This window comes from Podarcis tiliguerta, assembly GCF_965153285.1.
Source record: "Podarcis tiliguerta genome assembly, chromosome: 7".
Classification (NCBI taxonomy): Eukaryota; Metazoa; Chordata; class Lepidosauria; order Squamata; family Lacertidae; genus Podarcis; species Podarcis tiliguerta.
The window spans coordinates 71,533,011-71,556,439 of NC_139540.1; the positions used below are offsets into that span (position 1 = coordinate 71,533,011).

At 42.6% G+C, this 23,429-nt stretch overlaps 1 protein-coding gene across 8 annotated transcripts in view; it reads left to right on the forward strand.

The window, feature by feature from the left end:
- The window catches only part of CDH12 (cadherin 12), a 668,983-nt gene that overhangs the window by 553,602 nt on the left and 91,952 nt on the right, over nt 1-23,429 (forward strand). For all 8 annotated transcript variants that reach the window (XR_014513371.1, XM_083449414.1, XM_083449413.1 and 5 more), the window contains one exon: nt 3,116-3,410. Coding sequence is in view for 7 of the 8 variants with exons in the window: in XM_083449414.1 (XP_083305540.1) it covers nt 3,116-3,410 (295 nt within the window). In the remaining variant the exon portion in view is untranslated. The remainder of the gene's footprint in view (nt 1-3,115; nt 3,411-23,429) is intronic.

Here is a 23,429-nt window from a genome sequence, read left to right on the forward strand (position 1 = left end):
CTGCCTTCAGATGTCTTCTAAAGGTTGTACAGTGGTACCTCCAGTTGCTAACGGGATCCGTTCCGGAGGCCTGGCTGCATCCCGATGAATTTGCAACTGGAGATGCTGCTTCTGTGCATGCGTGCAGCGAGGTTTAGAGCTTCTGTGCATGTGCACGGTGCATAGAGTGCTTTTGCGCATGCGCACACAGCGAAACCAGGAAAAATGCTTCCGGGTTTGCTGCGTACGTATCCCGAAGGATACGTAATCGTAGGTGAATGCAACTAGAGGTACCACTGTATAGCTACTTTTCTCCTTGGCTTGGGGGGGGGTGTCACATAACTCCATACCCAGTGGCGTAGCGTGGGTTGTGCAGGGGGGGCCGGCCACACCGGGCGCAACATCTGGGGGGGCGCACTCGCAGCTCTCTGCCCCTACCTGGCTCACTCACTCTCTCTCACTGCAGTGCTGGCTGTGCGAATCCGATCCGAGCTGCCAGGTCGCCGCCCACTGTGGAGGGGGGGTGCCAGGCGTGCGGTGCGGTGCGGAGAGAGAGCGAGGGACTATCTGGGGGAGGGACAGTGCAGCGGGGGGGGGCGCAAATTACTTGCCTTGCCCCGGGTGCTGACAACCCACGCTACGCCACTGTCCATACCCTCCAACATTTCTCTGATGAAAATAGGGACATCTTAAGGAGAACCAGGACATTCCAGGATCAAATCAGAAACCGGGATGGTTTCTGTAAATCCGGGACCGTCTCTGGAAAACACAGACATTTGGAGGTTCTGCTCTTATGGTTGTATCCAGCTCTGTGTGAGCAGTTTTACTATGACTTCCACTTCCTACCCCCACCCCAAATCTTCTCCAGAGAGTGCCTCAATCCCATCCAAAAGTCTGCATTTACATGGCATGAATTTTAGTGCACACTTTAACTAAAATATCCACTTGCTAATATGAAATACACACTTTTCAATGCATTCATATGTTAAATAGACAGTTTACATAAAGCGTGTATTTTTGTCTATACTTTTGTACACCTAAAATGCGTAGCAAAATCTGGAGAAATACATTCCGCGACTTAGGTTTGTCTTCGGTTCACAAGTGAGTTTTGGGAGTGTTGGATCTGATCAGTCCTCTGTAAAAAGTGACGTGAATGAATTCCTCCCCTGTCTCTAATAGGAATTGGGAACAGTGTTAAGATCCTGGGTTTTCAGGTCTGTTGTCTCCTCTGAAAGGAAGTCACAACGCTTAATTCTAAGTGCAGAAAGACAGGCTTCAGTAGATTAGTGGTATCACAAAGGCACTCTTTTTGTACTTGGGGGTACTTCTTTATCATATAACACTACTGTACTTCATAGATGTATTTTTAAAACACAGAAGTGGCCTATCCATGGATGGGAATGTTGATAAAAAGGAAAGATTAGTGGTTAGAGGAGGAGTACTGGTGCTATTAGTGAACAACTGAAGTGTGCCCCACACAAGCTAATATCCCTCCATCCTACTTATAGCACCAGGCTAAAGGAGGAACCATATGCCGGGCTTGCTACTTTCCTACCACTGGATAGTAGTAAAAATATGAATAAAAACTGTTATTTACTAGTTTATGCTCCTTCTGGTGCAATTCAGCTGAACTGTGTTGAAAAATGATCGAGATATGATCTTTCCCCCCCTCACTAAAGGTGTTCAATGCTCTGACATTAACCTAGCACAGAGAATATGTTTTTGACAACCATTATATTAAAAGCCTGGGTTCTGCATGTAAAAAGCTGCAGCGATGTGATGTCGATGACAACATACAATTGTGTGTTCTTCCTTTTCATTTACTGCCGCCTTTCTTATTTTCTTCTTCATCTTTGTCCTACTGTGATTTTCATACTGATAGATACAATAAACTTTCTGATTCTGAAGTCCTGCTTGGAATGTCTGATGTGCTTATTCAGAACCTCATCTCCTGAAATCAACAGCTTTTTCAAGCTGACTACTTGATTCAAGCCAGTTAATGTTAAGATGCCACAAAACTATGATAAAGTCATGAAGCAAATTCAAAGTAAGGGCAATGTTTCATGGCCTTTTGCCCCTCTTTCAAGCCCCTTCACGCCAAAATCACTGAAATGAGGTGCACTTTTCATAGCTAGCCTTTTAATTCTATTTTTATTTTGTGAATCCACCTTTATACACACATGTGTGCTGGCCTCTAGGTAGAGGTTACTCTGTTCCATTAGCAAAAGTGGTATTCACACCATTGAAAAACATATTTCCTTGTCTTCTGCTGTAGGGCATGTTCTTCTGGACACATATTTTTTTCAATTAGACATGATGTTCCTTAGCTGTGGATTTGGAAATAATGGGGAGGGTTTACATAGTGGAGGCAGGATCTTTCCCTTTTGCCTTTTAGGCAACGAAATGGGACAAGCTGTCCCTGAGTGGAAGGAAAACTCTGTACTTGAATTTAAAACCAGTGTGTGGTAGTGGTTAGAATAGTGGCACTGATCACAGGAGGACCAAATTCATCCATGAAATTAAGAGTGGTTTGGAACATTAACAGTGCATTTGCAGAAATGACAACTATGTCACACTCCCTGTGTTTATATCAAGCACATTAGAAGTTTTCTTGGTACCTCATGCATTTCCCCTTACAGGAAGTGTGCAAACCCATTTGAAGTCAAGTACAGGAAGTGTCATTAAGCTAGACGTCCTGTATCTGTACATAGCATTAACTCCAACCTGAGGCTTCCTTCTCCAAGATATCAACACAAGAAGTGCAACTGACATTTCCTGGACTAGCATATATCACTGAAGTCCAAACCCGCACTGATTGGATGGCTGTGGGCAGGCTGGCGTCTCTCAGTCTAATCAACTTCAATAGAACACAGAGGCTAATTGAGAGAAGAATTATAAAATAACATGCATGTTGTTATTTGTAATAATTTCTATAAACAGGGTTAGGTACACTTAAATATTCCAAAGGGTTTGTGCAATGTTCCTGTCTTCCTCAGAAATAGCAAATTTCCCATTTGATGTTGTTAGAGATTGAAAAGATTTTTGTATTAATACTTAAAATGAAAAAGCTACCGTTCTTCCATCCATGAATTTCTCTTATTAATTACTTTGACCTTTTCTCTCTTTTTCTGTTAAGCTTCATTCTGACTTGGACAAGGGAGTGGGAAGTGTTAAGTACACGTTATCGGGAGATGGCGCTGGTACAGTGTTTACCATTGATGAGACCACAGGGGACATTCATGCCATAAAGAGCCTTGACCGCGAAGAGAAGCCTTTCTACACCCTCCGTGCTCAAGCAGTGGACATCGATACGAGGAAGCCACTGGAGCCCGAATCTGAGTTCATCATCAAAGTGCAGGACATTAATGATAATGAACCAAAATTTCTCGATGGGCCTTATGTTGCCAGTGTCCCTGAAATGTCTCCAGTAGGTAAGTCTGCCTCTTCTTCTTTCTTCTGCTTCTTTAAAGGAACTATTCTTACCTAACCTGAACGCTTTAGCCTCATTTGTTCTGGAAATGAACCTGGCAAAACAACAACAAACAAACCTATGGTCACGTAAAGCATTATCAATAAACAAAAGAGACATAGCCGGCTGTGTTCTTAGATAAATAAGGTATATTATTCATAGTATCAAATTGTAAATTTCAACAGAAGTAACTCATAAAGTTCAACAAACGAACAAAGCAGAAGACCCAGTGGATGAGATCTTTCTCTAGTCAGTTCATGCATAAGGTCCATCCGTGTAATGGTGTCCATTCCACCTGTCTGTTCATAAAGTCCAAACCATCCACATGAAAGGTTGTTACAGTTCCACAAAATCCTTTCACAGAATCTAAGACAAGGATTTCCGGAATATTGGCCTTGTTTCACCGTCCTGGGCTTCATCCGTAGTTAAAGCTCTAAATAATTCAAATAAATACAATATCATGATCTCACACATTTTACAGCAAAAATGATATAAAACCATAAATAACTGTACATGCCATATGTGATATTACAGGACAGTGGATCTTATGGCATGGTAGTAGCTGTGGGAAGCAGCAACTGTTACAAAGTAGGGTTATATGGACAAGCATAATATTGATTGGGTTACAGGTGTTGGCAATCCACAGATGCAGAATATCTTTCTTAAAATGAGCCATATGGCACAGCAAAAATAAAACAAACTTAATCCATGTTCAGATGATATACATGTAAACATTAATACAAACTCATACATTAATGTAAACAATTTTTGGACCTAAAGTAATAGCAATCCACAGATGCACAATTAAGTACTCAAAATAATCCACTTGGCCCAGAGAGGTGATATTGTTGAGCATCAGCCCCAGGAGGAATGGTCAATAGCCACAGGTGATGGGAGTTGTAGTTCAGCAACACCTGGAGGGCTACAAGCTCCCCACACCTGTGGTTGAGGGTATCTTCACACATGTTGGTGTTGCGTGGCGAGTCCCGCCTCCCCCCTTGGAAAATAAGACACAGGACACAGAATTTAAGGTTAATGGGCGTAAAAGGCCACAACTTTATTGATTGCAGAATTGAGCGGTATTGGCTTAGGCATTGGTTCTATTGACTAACAGGCTTTAGCCTGATTGCATGAAGGCCGGCAAGGGTTAACCACCAGTAGGGGGAGTCCTGCTGATGTACATCAACCAGGCGCTCCCCCGAGGTCACCACTCGGGGGCGTGCCTTAGGCCCACACCTTCATAGGCTTCGGACGGGGCAACGCCCCCCGGAATCCTTTACCGGACTACCCTTCGCTTTGGGAAAAGATGATGGTGCTTCCTCCCTCCCTCTCATTTGCATAACAATACCCCTACCAACCAGCCGAAGTCCATAGCAATGTCAGAGAGTCAAACCTAAGGGCGGGCAGGGTGGGAAACCAGAGCAGCCGGAACAAAGAAGATAGGGAAATCCTCGGCCGGGCTGGCCCTAAATAGCCCGGGCCACGCCTCCCTGCCCAGCCGATTGGCTGGACAGAGATGACGCGCCTGAGGATTCCCTCAGTTTCGCAGGGGCTGTAGTCAGCCCCTGCGTGCGTGGGGAGGGCATGTGCCCGCAACCCCACCTCCTCTCCAGCTCGGAAGTGGCTCTCTCAGCAAGTTGCCCCAGGAAGATGAAAGGGAGTGACTGCTGCCAGATCATTCATTTCTAGGTGACCTGTCTTCTCCATGTGTGTGAAGTATGTTTCATCACTGAGATTTCCATGATGACAGTAGCTCTTTTTAAAGCAGCAATATTTTGGTAAGGTGTCAACAGCATATGCAGCGCTCATGTGAGCTACAAAAATGGAGCCTGAACATAAACATGTCTCGTACATAGAAGTCCCACATGCGGCCAATACAACTACTTGGGGTTATTGTTATGCTCCCCTGATAGTGTGGGGGATCGAGTCTTAGCGAGTCTTACCCCTTGCTATTTTTTCCTGCTTCATGCCCCTCAAAGCTGTTGTTTGCCCCTTGAAGCAAAACACAGAAGGGAGGTGTTTGGATGGGCATGCCCTTTTGAGGGAAAGTTATTATGATAGACCTTTCAATCAGTATTTAAATCAGTATTTCTCTGCCTATGTGGGCAAAATTGAGAGTGAATTTATTATTACTTGTGCTACCCTTTTTAAGTTCAAGGGGGAAGCGATCAGAGAGTTTGACATACACATAAGAATAGCCATACTCATAATGACCAAGTCATGCCTCCGCTGCTAAATTAATCACCAACCATTTCTTTTTAATATAAATATTTTTATTAATTCATCCCAATTAATAACAAATCAAAGCAAATCACAATACAAACAAATAAGAGCAAATTAGTTCCAAATTTTTTAAAAAATCAGAGGGACTTCCCATGTACTGGATGTCTGGAGAAATATCATTATCGAATAATTCATGTATCAGAAAACTAAATAGGTAAAGGTAAAGGGACTCCTGACCATTAGGTCCAGTCGTGACCGACTCTGGGGTTGCGGCGCTCATCTCGCTTTATTAGCCGAGGGAGCCTGGATGGCAAAGTCCTACATTAGCAGTACCAACAATTTCTAAGCAACAAACATTAGCTTTTCTACTAATGTAAGACTTTGCTGTCCAGTATTTAGTATTCTGATACATGAATTATTCGATAATGATATTCTTTCGCCTCCGGGTGATCTTGCAGCTGAAACAAATAATGTGTCATAACTGTATGATTTTTTGGTAAGCTAAGAAAAATAGCATCTTTTTTTTTATAAATTATCAAAATGAAACGGTTGTTTTCATCTAAGATTTCCTCTTCCTGCCATTCATTTTGTCTCCTAAATTGCTTTAAAAGCATTCTTTAAGGATGTAGACTGGCCCACTTTCTACCTCAGCTTCCTTTCTAAAACGCAATCTATTACTGAGCCTCCTCTTTGGACCACATATAGATATTCTGTCGGTGTTGGCATTCATGACCTCTGCTGTTCAAGGTTGAGTATTAAATTAGTTCTGTGTAGTAGCTACCCAAAGCTACTGTGTAGGAGCTGCTTGAGACATCGTATCATACTGGATAATGGATGCACACCTCTGGTTTGAGTACACTTGAGCAAGTGAGACATATCTTCTAAATCACCACCATTTTAAGATATCAACAGCAATTACTTGCTGCAGACATGGCAGTGGGAGGCCCCAGGAGCGTATGCAATCAGTTGCTTCTTCTTGTGTATCTGTGGCCATCTCCTTCGCTCGCTTAGCAATAATAATAATAATAATAATAATAATAATAATAATGATTTTTATTTATACCCTGCCCAACTGGCTGGGTTTCCCCAGCCACTCTGGGCAACTCCCAGCAGAATATTTAAAACATGATAAAACATCAAACATTAAAAACTTCCCTAAACAAGGCTGCCATCAATTAACTTCTAGAAGTCAGATAGTTGTTTATTTCCTTGACATCTGGTGGGAGGGCTTTCCACAGGGTGGGCGCCACTACTGAGAAGGCCCTCTGCCTGGTTCCCTGCAACCTCGCTTCTTGCAGTGAGGGAACCACCAGAAGGCCCTTGGAGCTGGACCTCAGTGTCCGGGCTGAATGATGGGGGTGGAGACGCTCCTTCACGTATACTGGGCCGAGACCATTTAGCAAGGTGGTATGAAAGGTGTTTAAGATTTGGTTACTAAGGGGTTTGTATGTTTGTTTTGGAATGTGTTCCTTCCCTGAAACATTCTTAATTATCCACAATGGCCACAATCCGACTCCCTCTACTTGCAAAAGGTGCAGCACCCCCAACAATTTGTTCATCTCGCCCAGTACAGTATTGTCTTTTCTTCTTGGTTGTCTCTCCAGGTTCTCAGCCAGAGGGCTACCTTATCCCTTTCATGAATGAACTCAGGACCTTCTGCTTGTTAGCTGTGTGCTCTGCATTACTGAGCTATGGTACTAATGTGCCAGCTTCATTTGCTCTCCTCTTTGCCTCTACTCTCCTCTGTTGCCTGGACACTGAGACCTTGCTCCTTCCCTGGGTGCATCTGACAGCTGAGGCCTCTACTGATAGACTACTCTTATCAAGATTAGAAATAGCTTTCAGCATGAGACTAGGGTATTGAATGATATTGAACGTCCACAGATACTATCAGTGCCTTGCAGCAGAGAAGAATTTGGGTGGGGAGAAGGGGGGGTCTGCCCCTCCCTTTTCATCCTTCACAGTCTAGTTTTCTGCACTCACTGCCTTGCTATCTACGTTTACAGGGGTTGAGTCATAGTCCATGCTGTTTCCTGTTGACCCCATAATTATATTTTGCTTCAAGTTACAAATCTTATTTATTTAGGTCATTTCTATGCATGCTTGCTGGCTAAGCCAGAAAGAAAATAGAATCCCCTGCAATTCTTTCCACACTTATGCTTAACAAGTGTGACCTCTATATAAGTACATCAGAACATCTGTTTATAGTGTTTCAAAGAGGAAGAGCAGGTTGCAAGTTTAAAAATGCATGCCAGTAAAATGAATAAAGAAATGCACTGGCAATTTGTCCTGTCAGAGTTGTATACAACTGACAAAGCATCTGCTTAATGCACGTTGCTAACTGTTTTGTCACTGTAAATTCTTCCCCAACCTCAACACTTGATTTTGTGTGTGTTGTTTTTTAAAATAATGTTGAAGATATTATGTGATTCTACCAGCTTTTTTTTAAATGTTCATTGGCAGATTGGTTTGTTGTTGTTGTTATTATTTAGTTCTTTAGTCTTAGCTCTTCATGACCCCATGGACCAGAGCATGCCAGGCGCTCCTGTCTTCCACTGCCTCCGCAGTTTGGTCAAACTCATGTTCATAGCTTCAAGAACATTGTCCAACCATCTCATCCTCTGTCGTCCCCTTCTCCTTGTGCCCTCCATCTTTCCCAACATCAGGGTCTTTTCCAGGGAGTCTTCTCTTCTCATGAGGTGGCCAAAGTATTGGAGCCTCAGCTTCAGGATCTGTCCTTCCAGTGAGCACTCGGGGTTGATTTCCTTCAGAATGGATAGGTTTGATCTTTTTGCAGTCCATGGGACTCTCAAGAGTCTCCTCCAGCACCATAATTCAAAAGCATCAATTCTCTGGCGATCAGCCTTCTTTATGGTCCAGCTCTCACTTAATACATCACTACTGGGAAAACCATAGCTTTAACTATACTGATCTTTGTCTGCAAGGTGATATCTCTGCTTTTTGAGATGCTGTCTAGGTTTATCACTGCTTTTCTCCCAAGAAGCAGGCATCTTTTAATTTCGTGACTGCTGTCACCATCTGCAGTGATCATAGAACCCAAGAAAGTAAAATCTCTCACTGCCTCTATTTCTTCCCCTTCTATTTGCCAGGAGGTGATGGGACCAGTGGCCATGATCTTAGTTTTTTTGATGTTGAGCTTCAAACCATATTTTGTGCTCTCCTCTTTCACCCTCATTAAAAGGTTATTTAATTCCTCCTCACTTTCCAAACAGAAAAAAGTGTTTATTAACAGAGTAGCAAAAGTGGAGCTAATTACAAAGGATGGCTTAGAATTCAGCAGATTAATATGAAGCTTTCTAAACAGAAGCCTAGCAGAATGAAGAGTAAATGATAGCAGGACCAGAACTAGGTGCCTTGGTAACTGGGGCAAACAACCTGACATTTGCCCTGAAGTTAACCCCATATTTTGTGTAATAAAATGATAAACAAGCAAGTATTGATCACTTAAATATTTAGTTTGATTGTGATAATGTTAGGGTAGCTATTAAATCAAACATGGGGGGGGGACCTATAATATTCTAATGTTTACTACAACATTATTGTGTCTGTTCCCAAACTGAAGTATCAAGAATGGAAGGTGTAGGAGGCTTAGTTTAGTCAGAATGGAATATACACTTTGAGTTAGTGCTAAATACCGTATATTTTGCTGTTTAAGACTCACTTTTTCCCTCCTAAAAAGTAAGGAGAAATGTGTGTGCGTCTTATGGAGCGAATGCAGGCTGCACAGCTATCCCCAAAGCCAGAACAGCAAGAGGGATTGCTGCTTTCACTGCCCAGCGATCCCTCTTGCTGTTCCGGCTTCTGAGATTCAGAATATATTTTTTCTTGTTTTCCTCCTCCAAAAACTTGTGTCTTGTGATCTGGTGCATCTTGTAGAGCGAAAAATATTGTACATTACTTCTGGTATATGAGTCAACATAGCTGCTAGTCAGCTGTGAAAGTTTGTGTCCTGAACTTTTTAGACTCGTCTACCCATGTACTATCTGAAACCAAAGGAGTGCATTGGTTGCCAAATATGACCCCCCCCCCACAGTTCTTCCACCCCACTATATTGATAATGGGTTTTGCAGAATTTCTACCTTGTGAACGGATTTCCTGCTCTATTTATTGGATGGAAGCTGGTTTGAGGGAAAGCGTATCAAACAGCAGCATTTCTCATGAAACTGCAGGATACTTACGGATTGAAATGTCATGTGCTCTGGGCTTCAAACACCAGAGCACACTGGAGCTAGAATCAATAATAATGTGTGCAAAGCTTCTGTACCAGTAAGTGGATCTAAACCTGAAGTGTATTTTTAAATGGATTACTTCGCCTAGTCGCCCAAACGGCTGTAAACATTAACTATATTTTATAGGAAATGACTTTTTTTCCTGGCTACCGACTGAGTGGCTATGAGCATTATTTTCCCTTTCCAGCTGCTGAGCTATTTTTCTCCTATTAGCTCGGATCTATTTATATTTCTCACATCAGAAAGTAAGCAAAGGTTGCCATCACTGAAGCAGCTCTCGCTTTATGACAAGCAATAATGTCCCAGTCGTCGAACTCTCATAAAGACATTGGAGATAATGAGAGCAAGCTGAGATTTAAACGGATTATAATGGATATTTGGCACATGCCCCGACTGCTTTATCTTAAAGCACTCCATTCCCCTCTCCTCCCTTTCCTGCTTTGGAGTGTATTATTTTCTGTTTTGTATGTGAGGAGGGGCACGAGATGCCCTGTGCAACAGGGCAAGCCAGTTCTAAAGACCAGACACTGATGGATTGTAGGAGTCAGTCAAGGGATCAGCAGCCTTGGAGGGCAAAAAGCAGGAAAGACTTAAGGATGCTAAGCAAGTGGGAATCAGCAAACCAAACATGATTAACGACTGCAACTCTATGTATAGAAATATCCACAATAAAGCAGATAGTACCAAACCCCAGGAAGTGTCAGAGTGATAACAAACTGAACATTAGGGGCTTGATTAATGAGAGAGTAGAGGGGGGAAATTACTGATGGTAGATATTGTAAAAAGGGAAAACACTCCTCTGGTTCCACATGGATTTGTTTCTTTTCTTGTTTTGGTTGCTGTGATTTTGCCTCTGCCTCTTGGACAAAGCCAGCCTGGACTCAAAAGATCTAGGGCAGGCCAAAGATGTTGCAGTATTGGTGCCTTCAGGTAAGAGTGGGATAAAGGTGTGGTCTAGGAATATAGGAGAGGCTGAAACCCATACTTTCACTTGGCCCATTTTTATTTTTTTCATATTATGTACGGATTAATTCCCAGTGGTCCAGAACACATAGTCTAAGATCCCTGTGGAGTTTTCCTTCACATATCTGGAACCAGAAGATCATATTTATGTCCTGATCACATTCCATGCATCTTAGTCTTGCCATTATGTCAGTTTTAGGCCCTACCTACACAATACATTTTAAGCAGTATCATGCCACTTTAAAACGCTATGGCTTCACCCAAATAATCTTGGGAACATGTACTTTGTTAAGGGTGCTGAGAGTTGTTAGGCAACCCAATTCCCTTCAAAGACCTACAATTCCTAGAGTTCCCTGGGAAGAAGGCTCAGTTGTCAGTCTGAAAATTGCAGCTCCAAGGTTGGATCTGGATATATGAGCCACTGGTCATCTGGTCCTACTTTACAATATTAAACAAATACATACTGATAATCATTTTCATCCATCAAATGAATATATACAAGAACATCTGTTATTGCTCTTGGACTGACTCTCTCTCTCTCTCTCTCTCTCTCTCTGTCATCAGAACATCTATCCAGGAACATAAAAAAATCTATCTATCATATGTACGGTTAGGTGAATCTATTTCAGTTTCTCTCTATATCTCATTTTTCCATTCTTAAGTTCAGATCTCCACATTTCTGTGTCAGTTTGAGGTGACAGACCTCAAGAAAATTTGTTAGCATTTTAGTGTGCATTTCCCCCATTACACACATTTTTGTACACAGTTTTCTATGCAGTTTTGGCCACTATATGTATATTTACATGCAATTACCACTAAAGTAGGGACGCAGGTGGCGCTGTCGGTTAAACCACAGAGCCTAGGACTTGCTGATCAGAAGGCCGGCGGTTCGAATCCCCGTGATGAGATGAGCTCCCATTGCTTGGTCCCTGCTCCTGCCAACCTAGCAGTTTGAAAGCAAGTCAAAGTGCAAGTAGATAAATAGGTACCACTCCAGTGGGAAGGTAAACAGCATTTCCGTACGCTGCTCTGGTTCACCAGAAGTGACTTAGTCATGCTGGCCACATGACCCGGAAGCTGTATGCTGGCTCCCTTGTCCAATAAAGCGAGATGAGCGCCGCAACCCCAGAGTCGGCCACAACTGGACCTAATGGTCAGGGGTCCCTTTACCTTTACCTTTACCACTAAAGTAACGGATTTTATTTTCACTGGTATATATGCATTTATTTCCCCTTGGTTAATGGATTTGTGGTGGGAGAACTTAACTGATAGACATGCATGTTTCCGCTGTGGTTCAGTTTGCATCTTCCTTTGGGACAAACAAACATTCTTCTGTCTCAGATTCATGCACACAGTGAAAGTCAAAACAGTGGCTTCTGTTTCCATCCTGAAGAACTTGAAGGCCTGAGCTTAGACATCAAGTCAGTTTAGAAACAGGTCGGTAGCTACTTCTCAGTGGCTTTCTCTACCAATTTGGTAACACCAAATTTCAGTAATCACAGAGGGCAAGCAAATCATTCAGTGCATAATTCTGTTGATGCCACAACTCTCATACAGGTCAGCATCACTGACATAGTTATGCTCATCTTTTCTCACTGTAAACAAGGATAGATCCAGCCCTGCTCCTTATTGCCTTCATGGCAGTTCCATTGCATTCTTTTCAACCCTTTTTTCTCTGTGCAAAGGTTCTGTGCTTTTGAAAATGCCTGCTGCTTTTGAAAGCAACAGGAAAAAGCTTGTCTGCAAACACTCTGTTTCCCAGTGCTTAGTCCTATGAGAGGTATTAAAGACACTGTAGCTAGAATTAGGCAACTTGCTTACTCCCTCTTTGGTTCAGTGACTCCAGAGTCATCTGCTTTCCCTTGTGATTTCCACTCTATGTCCCCTCATGCCTGAAAGCGAACCAGACAGTTTTCAGCACATGCTCTGTCATAGCTCTTGCATAGTTCTCTCTCTCTCTCTCTATATATATAATACTCCATTCACAGCTTTTTAGTCCTGAACCAACAATAATCACTGAACATAATCCAGCGAGACAAAACACCTTGCTTTTCAAATAATAGATGATCTAGCTGCTCACCCATCTGCTGCTATTAAAGCAGCAGGAGGAACATTGCCTTCTACATGTTGTAAAGAAGAGGAGGGGACCCAGTCTTCCAAATCAAGTTGAGAAAATGCATTGAGGTTGATAACATGGTAAATCTTGACCATCTGGTGCTGGGGAAATGTTGTGATTATGCATTTGCAGGGCGGGGGATTTGTAGCTGTTTTAAAAATGCAATAAAATTCTAATTACTGGGGTTATAAGGTAGGTATATTGGAAGTTTTCAGCACATTGGGAGCTAAGCCGTATTGAAGCACACATAAGCTGCAAATAACATTGTCAGGTGCAGAGTAAGCTGATGAATGATTTGAAATCACAGAGGAATGAGGATTGTCTAAGGAAGGGGTGGAGGACCTCAGTCCTGGGGGCTGAATGCAGCTTCCCTATCAGATCTTTAGGACTCTGCCCAGGCCCTTTTTTCTCCTCAGGCTGCACCCTACTCACCCACACACTGGCCCTGCTCCATGCTGCCTTTTACCTAACTGGAATGGTCTCTTTAACTGTAACAACACCTGGATAGAGAGATGTGTGTGTCTTTAGTAACCTTTGGCTTTTGTGTGACTGGACACTAGCCTGACACTGGGGGAGCCAGCTCCAGAGACCTGAGCCATCTTGCTCCCTCCTATTTTGGGGAGTAGGGGCCAACCCCTCTTCATGTTCATAAAACATGGAGGAGAAGGATGCTCAAAACAGCTTCGTGCCAGTGGCAGTGTCAAGAAGTGGCAGAGGAGCTGCTGGCCATGCAAGCCACATGGCTGCCATGTTCAGCCAGGGCTGTCTTAAGGATATGCAGTGCCGGGGTGCAAAGATCCACCCGGCACCCCACCCCACCCCAGTTGCCCAGTCCCAGGAACGCAGGAGGGCAGAGCTGGCCAGCCGCTTCAGCGTCTCGCTGTCTCGGTCGTCCCCAAACTCACAGGGCAGAACCACCTGCAGCAGAAGAGCCCACCGCGGCACTCTTGACAGGTGGGCTCTTCCCTAGACTCTACTCTCAGGCCCCAGACTCTTGGCCTGGCACCCCTGAGAGCCCGGCGCCCGGGTGCCCCGCACCCCTAGCGCCTATGGGTAAGATGGCCCTGTGTTCAGCTCTGTGTCCTGATGCATGAGGTTGGGACGTCCTAATGTCATGTGCACTGCGTTCCCCTCCCCCCATCATCATCTCAAGCTGGTGCCTTGGCCTGGCACACAAATATTAGAGTCACACCCATTGCTCTACCCAGTTTACCCTGTAATTATACTACGGATGCCTGAGAATTCCAGCAATAAACAGGAGCAGAGATTGTCAGTGGATTATTAGACTGGGAAGGTAGTGTGGAGGCATTCCTTTGCTTAGACCTGGGGAAAGATGCCTGTGAAGGTATTGGCTCTGTTTTGACATGTAGTGGTGTTATTGGTTCTGCTTTAGAGGGCTTCCTGCCTGCTAACCTCAAGTTCAGTGATCATATTCTTATTAGCATCAGAGTCATTTAGGTATTGACACTGTAGCCTCTGACTCAGTGTCCTGGCTGTTGCTAGACAAGGTTAACTCAGTCTCCAGCATTCATCGGCGCTGTGTGATTCTAGCATACCCCCTTTCCCATCTCAAAGGCAAGGTAGGGGTACCCATTTATATTCCTGGAGTCCTCAAACTTAGTAAACCATATATTAGAATGGTCAAAGTCATTACTAGATATGAACTGTCCTTGCTAATAGAGGAGTGAAAAATTTATCCCAGGTAGAATGGTAAAAGTGTTAAACTGTGTCAGTGTTTCATAAACTGCCGAAGTCCTGGCTAAAATCTAGTATGACTAGAGGCCAAGGAGAACACTGGTGTTTTGGGATAGATTGAGTAAGTGTTTTCCATTTACATTTTGCTTGCACTCAGTCCTACATCCATTCTTTCCCGTTTTTGTTGATTTCTTTTAAAAAAAGAAAACACACACAAAATACATTTCAGATGCATGACTTTTGTATGCATTCTTACACTAAAACATACTATTTAGTATTTTTCCTGAAATACGCATTTTTTGTGCACATTTTTCAAACTGAAACTTTATCACATGTGTTACCTGGTTGATCCACATGTACATAAGTCTGAGAATGGCATATTGAGTTTATTCGCTTTAGAAATGTGAATGATTTTCTCCTCTGTTCCTACTTGGACTGCTGATAGTTGTACAGAGGACAGAATTTTGGCAGCTGTAGCCTCCGTTCATGACAGCAAGCTGCTTCCGCCAGATCTTCTCTTCTATACAACAAGTAAAGGGACAGGAACCATATCCCTATTAGAATATGGTCATGCGACTTCTTGCAATATATATTTTAGATATCTTTCTCTCAGTGTGGAGAAGAATTGGCTCACAGCTGGACAAATGGGAGGGAGGAGATTCCTAGCAATTCAAAAGCCAGATCATCAGTAGCCTATGGCTTAATCTATATGACATGTCACATAACTAGCTGAACACAACCTGCCAGCCGTATATTGTGGCCTGCCAGGTGCTTGGCAGCCTTCTTAATGCTGCTCCAAGCAGGCATAAAAACCCTGATATGTTGCCATACAGGCAGATAGTCTGAATTTGGCTTAGTGGATCATAAGTTGTGCAGGCTTAGTGTAATTCACAAACTAGCTACAATGGAGCATGTAGTTCTAAACAAGCCTAGTCCTGTTGATGTCAAAGTGAGTGACAGCATTCCTAAATATTTATGCCGGAGTCTCTGCCAGTTGCACTGTTGCAATATCCCCACACTGGCAGAAGAAATTCTCTATCCTAAATCCATGTGGACTGCAAAGTAGTCATCCATGTTAGCTGCTTTATGTGGTCTGTTAATTGTGTAACCTGCCATTTCAGTCCTAAGAGGGTACTTTGTGATATGTTCAAAGCCATTACTCTGCCTTTGAGTTGACAAGTCATTCGTTCCTGAGCTCTGGAAAACTACTTATAGGCCTCACTATCATTTTTTATTCTTTCCAACAAATGAGCTATATGACCATTACTGGAGGGTGACAAAGCTTAATTTGGAAAACTGACTTCTCTTTTGAAGGGTCTGTGGCAGAATATGGGCTCTCCCCCGACTTTGTCTTCATACCAATATTTTCAGTGTGAATTCCCTCCTTTCACTGTGGGGAAAACACTGCAGCAACAGTAGAGACAGCAGCACTTGAATGATTGGGCTGGGTTCACAATGTTAGGTATAGTTGTTTAATTGCACGTTGAAATAGAAAATGACCATGTACATGTATTGTTAAAGGGAACATATAAATTTCCATTGAAGCTAAGTAAGGCTCTCTGAGTGCCTAATAAGCTGCTAATTAACTGAGAATGTACCTCTGCTCTCCCTTACATGGTGTTTAACTTTAGATCACATGAGTAAGGTATTCAGTGGCAAATCTTCATTTTGAGGGAGTTGTTCTGAAGCCACAAGATAAAGGGGTGCAAATGATGTAATGGAGACTGTGTGGAGAGAAAGACATTTGATTTCGGATCTCTTTGAAGTAATTTTATATTCTTAAGATGCTGAACCTATGCTTGGATAAGCAACGATTTTATGCAACTATTGGGATGTATCCTAATTTTTATAAGTCTGCTTTTGAACAAGTTCTATTAGTAAAGCTTTGGAACCATATTTTTTGGTATGGGTGATTTTTTTACTCTAAAAGGAATCATTTTTTATTCATCCTATTGCTTCCATATGCACAATATTAATAGCCACAATACCTTGAGCTGTGTGGAAACTGTGTCACCAGCTGAAGAATGCTATTGATTTTCCCTTCTTCATTTGCCTACATCCCAAAGTTGAGATGATGAGCTTGCCATGCTACACTACCATTATACCACAATATACAGAATATGATTGACATATGTGGGTCACTCTTCCCTAACCAACGTTATGTGAATTGTATTGGCAGTCAACCTTTGTCAACACTGGGTGCCATTAGCAAGGTGGAAGGCTCTGAAAGTAATATAATGCATTTGTGGAACCTGTACTGGTTAGGGTACAGTTTTTTAAATTCCCTTTATTCCTGGAAGTGGCATTGGGGGATGACTCTGTTTTCTCCTGATTTAGGGATTCATCAATATCTTGTATTCCAATCCCCACCAACATGCTACCTCTTTTTGCATAAATAAGAAAACAAAACAAAAAGGAAAGGGGCAAGCACTAAGGAAGGGGATGAAGAAGAAAAATGAATGTGGGTATACAGAAGTGAGCAACAACCAGAATGGCTACTCCACAAACTTGCCCAGCATTTGCTAGGTACTAGATAGCACTCTTGCAACATGCATACATCTTCAGAATCCATCCTTAGATTTATTTTTATGGAGTCTTTTGCATATACATTCACAAGATTGAATGAGGTCTTTTGGTTCAAGAAGATAAATCACTAATATAAAATTATTACAAAGTTCAAGGGAGTGTGAAATCACACTGCAGCCTGGACGCTACCCAAGCTGTGAGGGTAAAAAAAGATATCCCTCCCCTCACATTGCAATTTTGACAATATGATCCTTGTTTCCCTCTTTCTTACTATGTGAGAAAATCCATGCATGGGCGTGTGGGTGGGTGTAAATTAGAAACACAATTCAGTGCATAGCAGTAGAAACCAGGAGGGACACACGTCATCAATGAAGAATGTGTTATGCAAATAATGGTTTATCCAGTAAGGATATTTGTGTTGTCTGTCTGTCTTTAGAGACAACAAATGTGCCTCTGGGGGTGAAGTCAAACCTCTGAAAGGTACTGCACCTGCTATAGCTACAGAGACCAGTAAATTATAACTGCTTCTTCCCACATTGTTTTTGCTGCGTTGGGATAATCCAGGAATCTGAAAAGACCACAGATTCTGTTTTTATTTGCTAATAAGTAAAGCATTTTGGACTGCAAGAAGATCAAACCTATCCATTCTGAAGGAAATCAGCCCTGAGTGCTCACTGGAAGGACAGATCCTGAAGCTGAGACTCCAATACTTTGGCCACCTCATGAGAAGAGAAGACTCCCTGGAAAAGACCCTGATGTTGGGAAAGATGGAGGGCACAAGGAGAAGGGGACGACAGAGGATGAGATGGTTGGATAGTGTTCTTGAAGCTACCAGCATGAGTTTGACCAAACTGCGGGAGGCAGTGGAAGACAGGATTGCCTGGCGTGCTCTGGTCCTTGGGGTCATGAAGAGACCGACATGACTAAATGACTAAACAACAACAACAACAACAAGGCATTTTGAGCTGTGCAATTTTTCTGGAAAAAGAGGTGACAGAACTCACCATGAACACCTCCCTCCTGAGAGGTGCCAGAACTGAGTTTCAGTGAGTTCTGACTGGAAAAAAAGCCCTTGTTTTGAGTAAGGTCCCTTGATCTGCCTAGTATCTATATGCACATGAAAGCAAGCTTCTGCTCACATATCCTTAACTGGAAGAGGAATTAGATGTGAAAATGAACTTGTATTGCTCAGCTCACATGATCCCAGGTAGAGCAATCTGATCTGCCCCATTGGAAAGGGTTTGGGAGACATAGCAGTGCCTATATGCTCAGTTTCGTCTGGTAGTGCTGGGCTCCACTGACAGGGAAGCTGTGCTGCTGCAGAAATCCCCTCTCTGCCCATCAAAAGCATAAGCATATTGAAGCTACTGCTGGCAATATCCCCACCAATAAGTAGACTTGAAATGGAAGTATTTTAGAAGGGAGCTGGGCAGAGCTGAGTGACCAAGGATCTACTGGATCTTAACAATGACCCCCCAAGTTGCAGTGGAGGCGCTGATCCAAGCACATTTGTGTTGCCAGCCATGGAGTTGGTGTGGCAACATTAAAAACAACCCTGCTTTCCCTGAAACATAGGAGCTGAGGTCCATTTGCCCCCCCCCCAATATATTAGAGGGGGCCAAGCCACTGCCCCCCAAAAAGTTGATGGGCATTAAAATGTTGTGCATGCGCCATATCTTGTGATTGATTATGCAGGGCAGGGCTTATCTCCTCCCACAATATTTCATTCAAGTTGGCACCCATGTTCTGCTATAATAGTGATCTGAAGGGGTCTCAGATACACAACAGAGTGCCTTACATTTCTTTTGCCATACGGTGGTACCTTGGTTTATGAACTTAATCCATTCTGGAAGTTCATTCTTAAACCAAAACCATTCTTAAACCAAGACCTCCCACCGCCGATGCCCATCCACGGTTCGGATTCTGTTCTTAGACCAAGGTAACATTCTCAAACCAGGACGCTATTTCTGATTTTGTAGAGTTCGTAAACCGAATTGTTCTTAAACCAGACTGTTCCTAAACCGAGGTACCACTGTACTAGGTTGGGTGCAAACCAATCAGTTAAAATTATATGAAAAGGGATTTAGACTAAATCTAACAAAGAACTTCATCATAGTTTGACTTATTAGACAGGGGAGCATACTGTATTAAGCAGAGGTTGGGTAGCAATCTATCAGAGATGGTGTAGTAGTGGCTCTCTTATATTAGCAGTGGGTTGAATTAGATGACCTTTGAGGTCCCTTCCAACCCTATGATTTGGATTTTCTGTACTTTACTCTTTTTGGTATGGTGCTGCTGCAAAAGGTCTGTCCATTTGAATGCCTTGACCAGGACACTCTTTCTGAGGACCAAAGAAATAAATTTTAGTTTATTGCTTTGGTTTGAAGTGTGGAGCCATTCTAACGCGTGGCAATGATTTGTAGACAATGGGGCTGTTCTCTCATTCTCCTTAGGATTTATGTGGGCAGTCCCAGAAAAGCTAATGAAGGTTATACAACTAGGCCAATGATTGGTCAATGTGCTGTGTAAATCTCAGTCAAGCTAGGGAGTTTTTAAACTGTTCAAACCAGAGGAAAAGCTCCGACTACATATTAAGCTGACATAGTTCATTTAGAGGTGTCACCTCGTTCTTGATTGGCCCCATATCTTTTCTGACACGTCTCTCTCATTTCCTCCTTTACATAAACTGACACATGCATATAATGGATGAGGAAAACAGCAAATAACCTTTCTGAATCCCAGAGAATTAATTTGCAGGCTAGTCTACCCCAGAAAGTAATATTATATGTGTCTGTGTGACCTTACACATTTTCAAACAAGGTGTGTGTGTGGGGGGTAAAAGTTGGTCCAAATTTTAACTGATAACATTATCTCCAATACTTACATATGTGAGAAAAAGATTTCATAACTCACTGCTTTCGTTTCTTGTTGACTTTTTTATGCAACACCGTGTAGTTGAGTATATGTCTTCCTTAATAGCAAAGGCTTTGGAGCAATGGATGCTTCCTTTACCACAGAGCTTGGAAAGGTTAGATTTTGTGACAAATGATATTCCCAGGCCTTTCCCATAGATTGCTGTCTGGCGATTACTAGAAAGAATAGAGAGAAAAATGCCATTCCTGCTGTATTTCATCAGTTCCTCACCAGAAAGCCTATAATATCAACTGTGGTGTCATTATGGAAGGACACTGGGGGCAGACATCCAGCTCTCTGCTCAGAAGAATGACCAGGAAAGTCCTCAAACACAGCAGAGCTGGCTTACCACATTTTGAAGTAAGAGATGCTATCCACATAAGCATCTTATGACTTCCTTTCCTCCACCAGACCATTAACTTCAGAGTTTAAAATTACCCAAATTGTGCCACTGAATATCAAGATTATCCTCATTCTGCAAATCACCAGTATCTCAAAATTCTCACAATAAGAACATGATCCCTCCTCTTTAGTTATGTGGTGAAATAATAGCCTCCATATTCAAGAGGAGGTCAAAGCTATCCTACTGGTAGAGACACATTCAGCCATATGAGGAACTGAATTCCCAATTGGGCTTGTGCCTATTTTCTTCCAACTTGCAAACAGCCATTGGCCTAACTATCTATGATGAGAGCCAGTTACCTTTAGGTGGTGACCCGTTATGAATTGGGAGAGAGGCAGTTCTTTTCTTCATTCAAGCTCCGTTCCGTATGTGCTGCTAAAGAGGCATGTTTTGGCAAGTCGGCTAATTACACATGTGTGGTCTGGTAATTGTCTTTGATTTGTTTCTGAGGCTCCTGTGTAAATATCAAAGTGTGTGTATTAATCCATCACTGCAGATTTCCCGTTTATGTTTCCCATATTCTTCTGAGCGATTGCTTTAAGCTGTGACTGGAAATTGGTCAGGCTGTCTCCCATGTGGGTGATTCTTTATGTGTCCATTCCTGCCATTACATTTCTCTTCCTTTCCCCCAGAGTCCTTGCGCTTGCTGTGATGCATTTGTTCTGACATCTCTCATTCATTGCCAGGAGTTTCTATGATATGAGCACATTGATGCTTGTTGTTACAAATGGCCATGAACTCTATTCACTTCTTCTTCCTTCCTTGTTCGTGGCCGATGGCTATAAATACCAATGGGTAAGATATTGCTGAGGTGGATGGTGCCAATACACACTTCAGCAGAATCACTTACAAAAATGAAGTGTATTACAAGAGCTCTTAAAAACTGGCAAGCAAACAGCTATTGGCAGGCTTCCTTACTGAGACCTATAGCACAAGATCACAGTCTATAGGGTCTGTCATCATGGTGGTGAAAATGCACCCTTTTAGGCCTCCCCTAAGTAAAACTACCTGAGGTGTCAAGTGCTTGTGAATGCCGTTTTGTAATCTCAGTGTACTGAGACTAAAAGACCAACAATACTGAGATCCCCAACTTTGAGTGTTGGTAGACAACTAAAGAACAGCGTAAGTGTGATGAAACTGAGCTTCGTTTCCCTCTGGTCTAGGGGTACATGGAACCCCGCTGAAAAGGTTTGCTTGCTTTATCCAATCTGTTTAGTCTTCTCCTCAGATTTCTCAGGTGTTTCACCCAAGGATACCCTCAGATTCACTAAAACGCTACTGTTGGCAAAATCTTGTGACATTCTAAGGAGTGTTGATAAACAATCTAATTGTTGATTATTATTTTTTAAAGTCCAGCCAGCAATAAACCTAGGGCAGTGGTTGCCAACATCATTATATCCAGATGTTGTGGACTCCAACTTCCAGATGTTGGGGGCTCCAACTTCCATCTTCCTTGATTCTTGGCCAGGTGGTCTGAGTCTGATGGGAACTGTAGACTAAAGTATCTGAAGGGTACTGCATTGACTACTTCTGAACCAGGGATTAGATGAGTTTGTTGTTAGGAAAGGGTGCAGCAGAGGGAGGTGACAGCACTAAAGTAATGGTAATTAATTGTTAGACTGCTAATTAGACTGCTGATTGTTAGACTGTATATTTGTGACAGTGCTATTTGAGTACTCTCCCCCTCCGATAAATGGGGGCTGCTTTTCTGCTGCTATCAGAGGGAAGATATCTCCAAAATTGTCGGGGTGGGGGCTGTTTCTGGATGAGATTCTAGATTTCATCAAGAAATGCAGCCTGCAGGATGCTGTAATGATAACCTTGTGCCTCTTCCCACAAGTCATACATCTCAGAAGGCCTTTGGAGTGATGTGATGTGGCATTATTCCCAAGGTATCCCAGGAAATACAATCAGCATGTTGCTTAGAAACAGAGTAGATGAGTGGTACAGGGCTTTTTTCTTTTCTTTTTTTCCTTTTTTCAATTTACAAAATCAAGAGAATTGGGAGGGGGGACTTTTCAATGAGATTAAATAAGGAAAGTGGCAGCCTTCTTCCAACATTTTCAGATAAATTTCTCTTTTCCACTCTTTGCTTTTTTGGGAGGGTTCTTCCTGCCATCCCCCACCCAATGAATGGTCCAAAAATAATATTTTGATATGAACACCCATCATTCATAAGGCTATGAATAGTGCTATTTTTTCTCTAGAAAAGGAGGTGCTGGAACTCACCATGAACACCTCACTTGTTCTCTTATAATTGCAATGGTGCCAACCTGAGAGGTGATTTTTGGCTGAAAAAAGCCCTGTCTATGAATGTGAATGAGGTTGCATGTAAGGGGGTGAACAGGATATAGGCACAGGAGTGGTTATAGTATCCCCATAAAGGTAGTTCTACATCATAAATTTAATTCTCCAATAGATACCCATACAGAAACCCTATAGAATCTGTGGCAGGATTTTGTAAAAAATAATGGGATTATGCTGGACAGGCAGTGAGGCAGGATTGACTGCAGCAGTTGCCCTGAAAGATGTTGCTGGTGCTGCACAAGAGAAATGCATTCTGGTTGCCCCTCCGCCACCACCTAAACATCATATTGCATCATTGCTACCTTACATTACTCCCAGCTGCCTTCGCTCATCACAGTGCAGGCCATTTTAAACACTGAGGAGATGAGGGGAAAGAAATAATAATTCATGTTCCATGAAGCTGAACTTAGAATTTGCGTTGGAAATCTTCCCCTCCCTCTCTTCGTATTGCATCGTTGTTGTTTGGTCAGCAATACTTGGAATTTCAGCATTTGTGGAGAACAAACAGTGGCACCTTTAAAAAAATCCAAGGGGAATGGTGGTCTAAAACAATAAATTACATGTTAGGTATCAGATGCAGTGAGC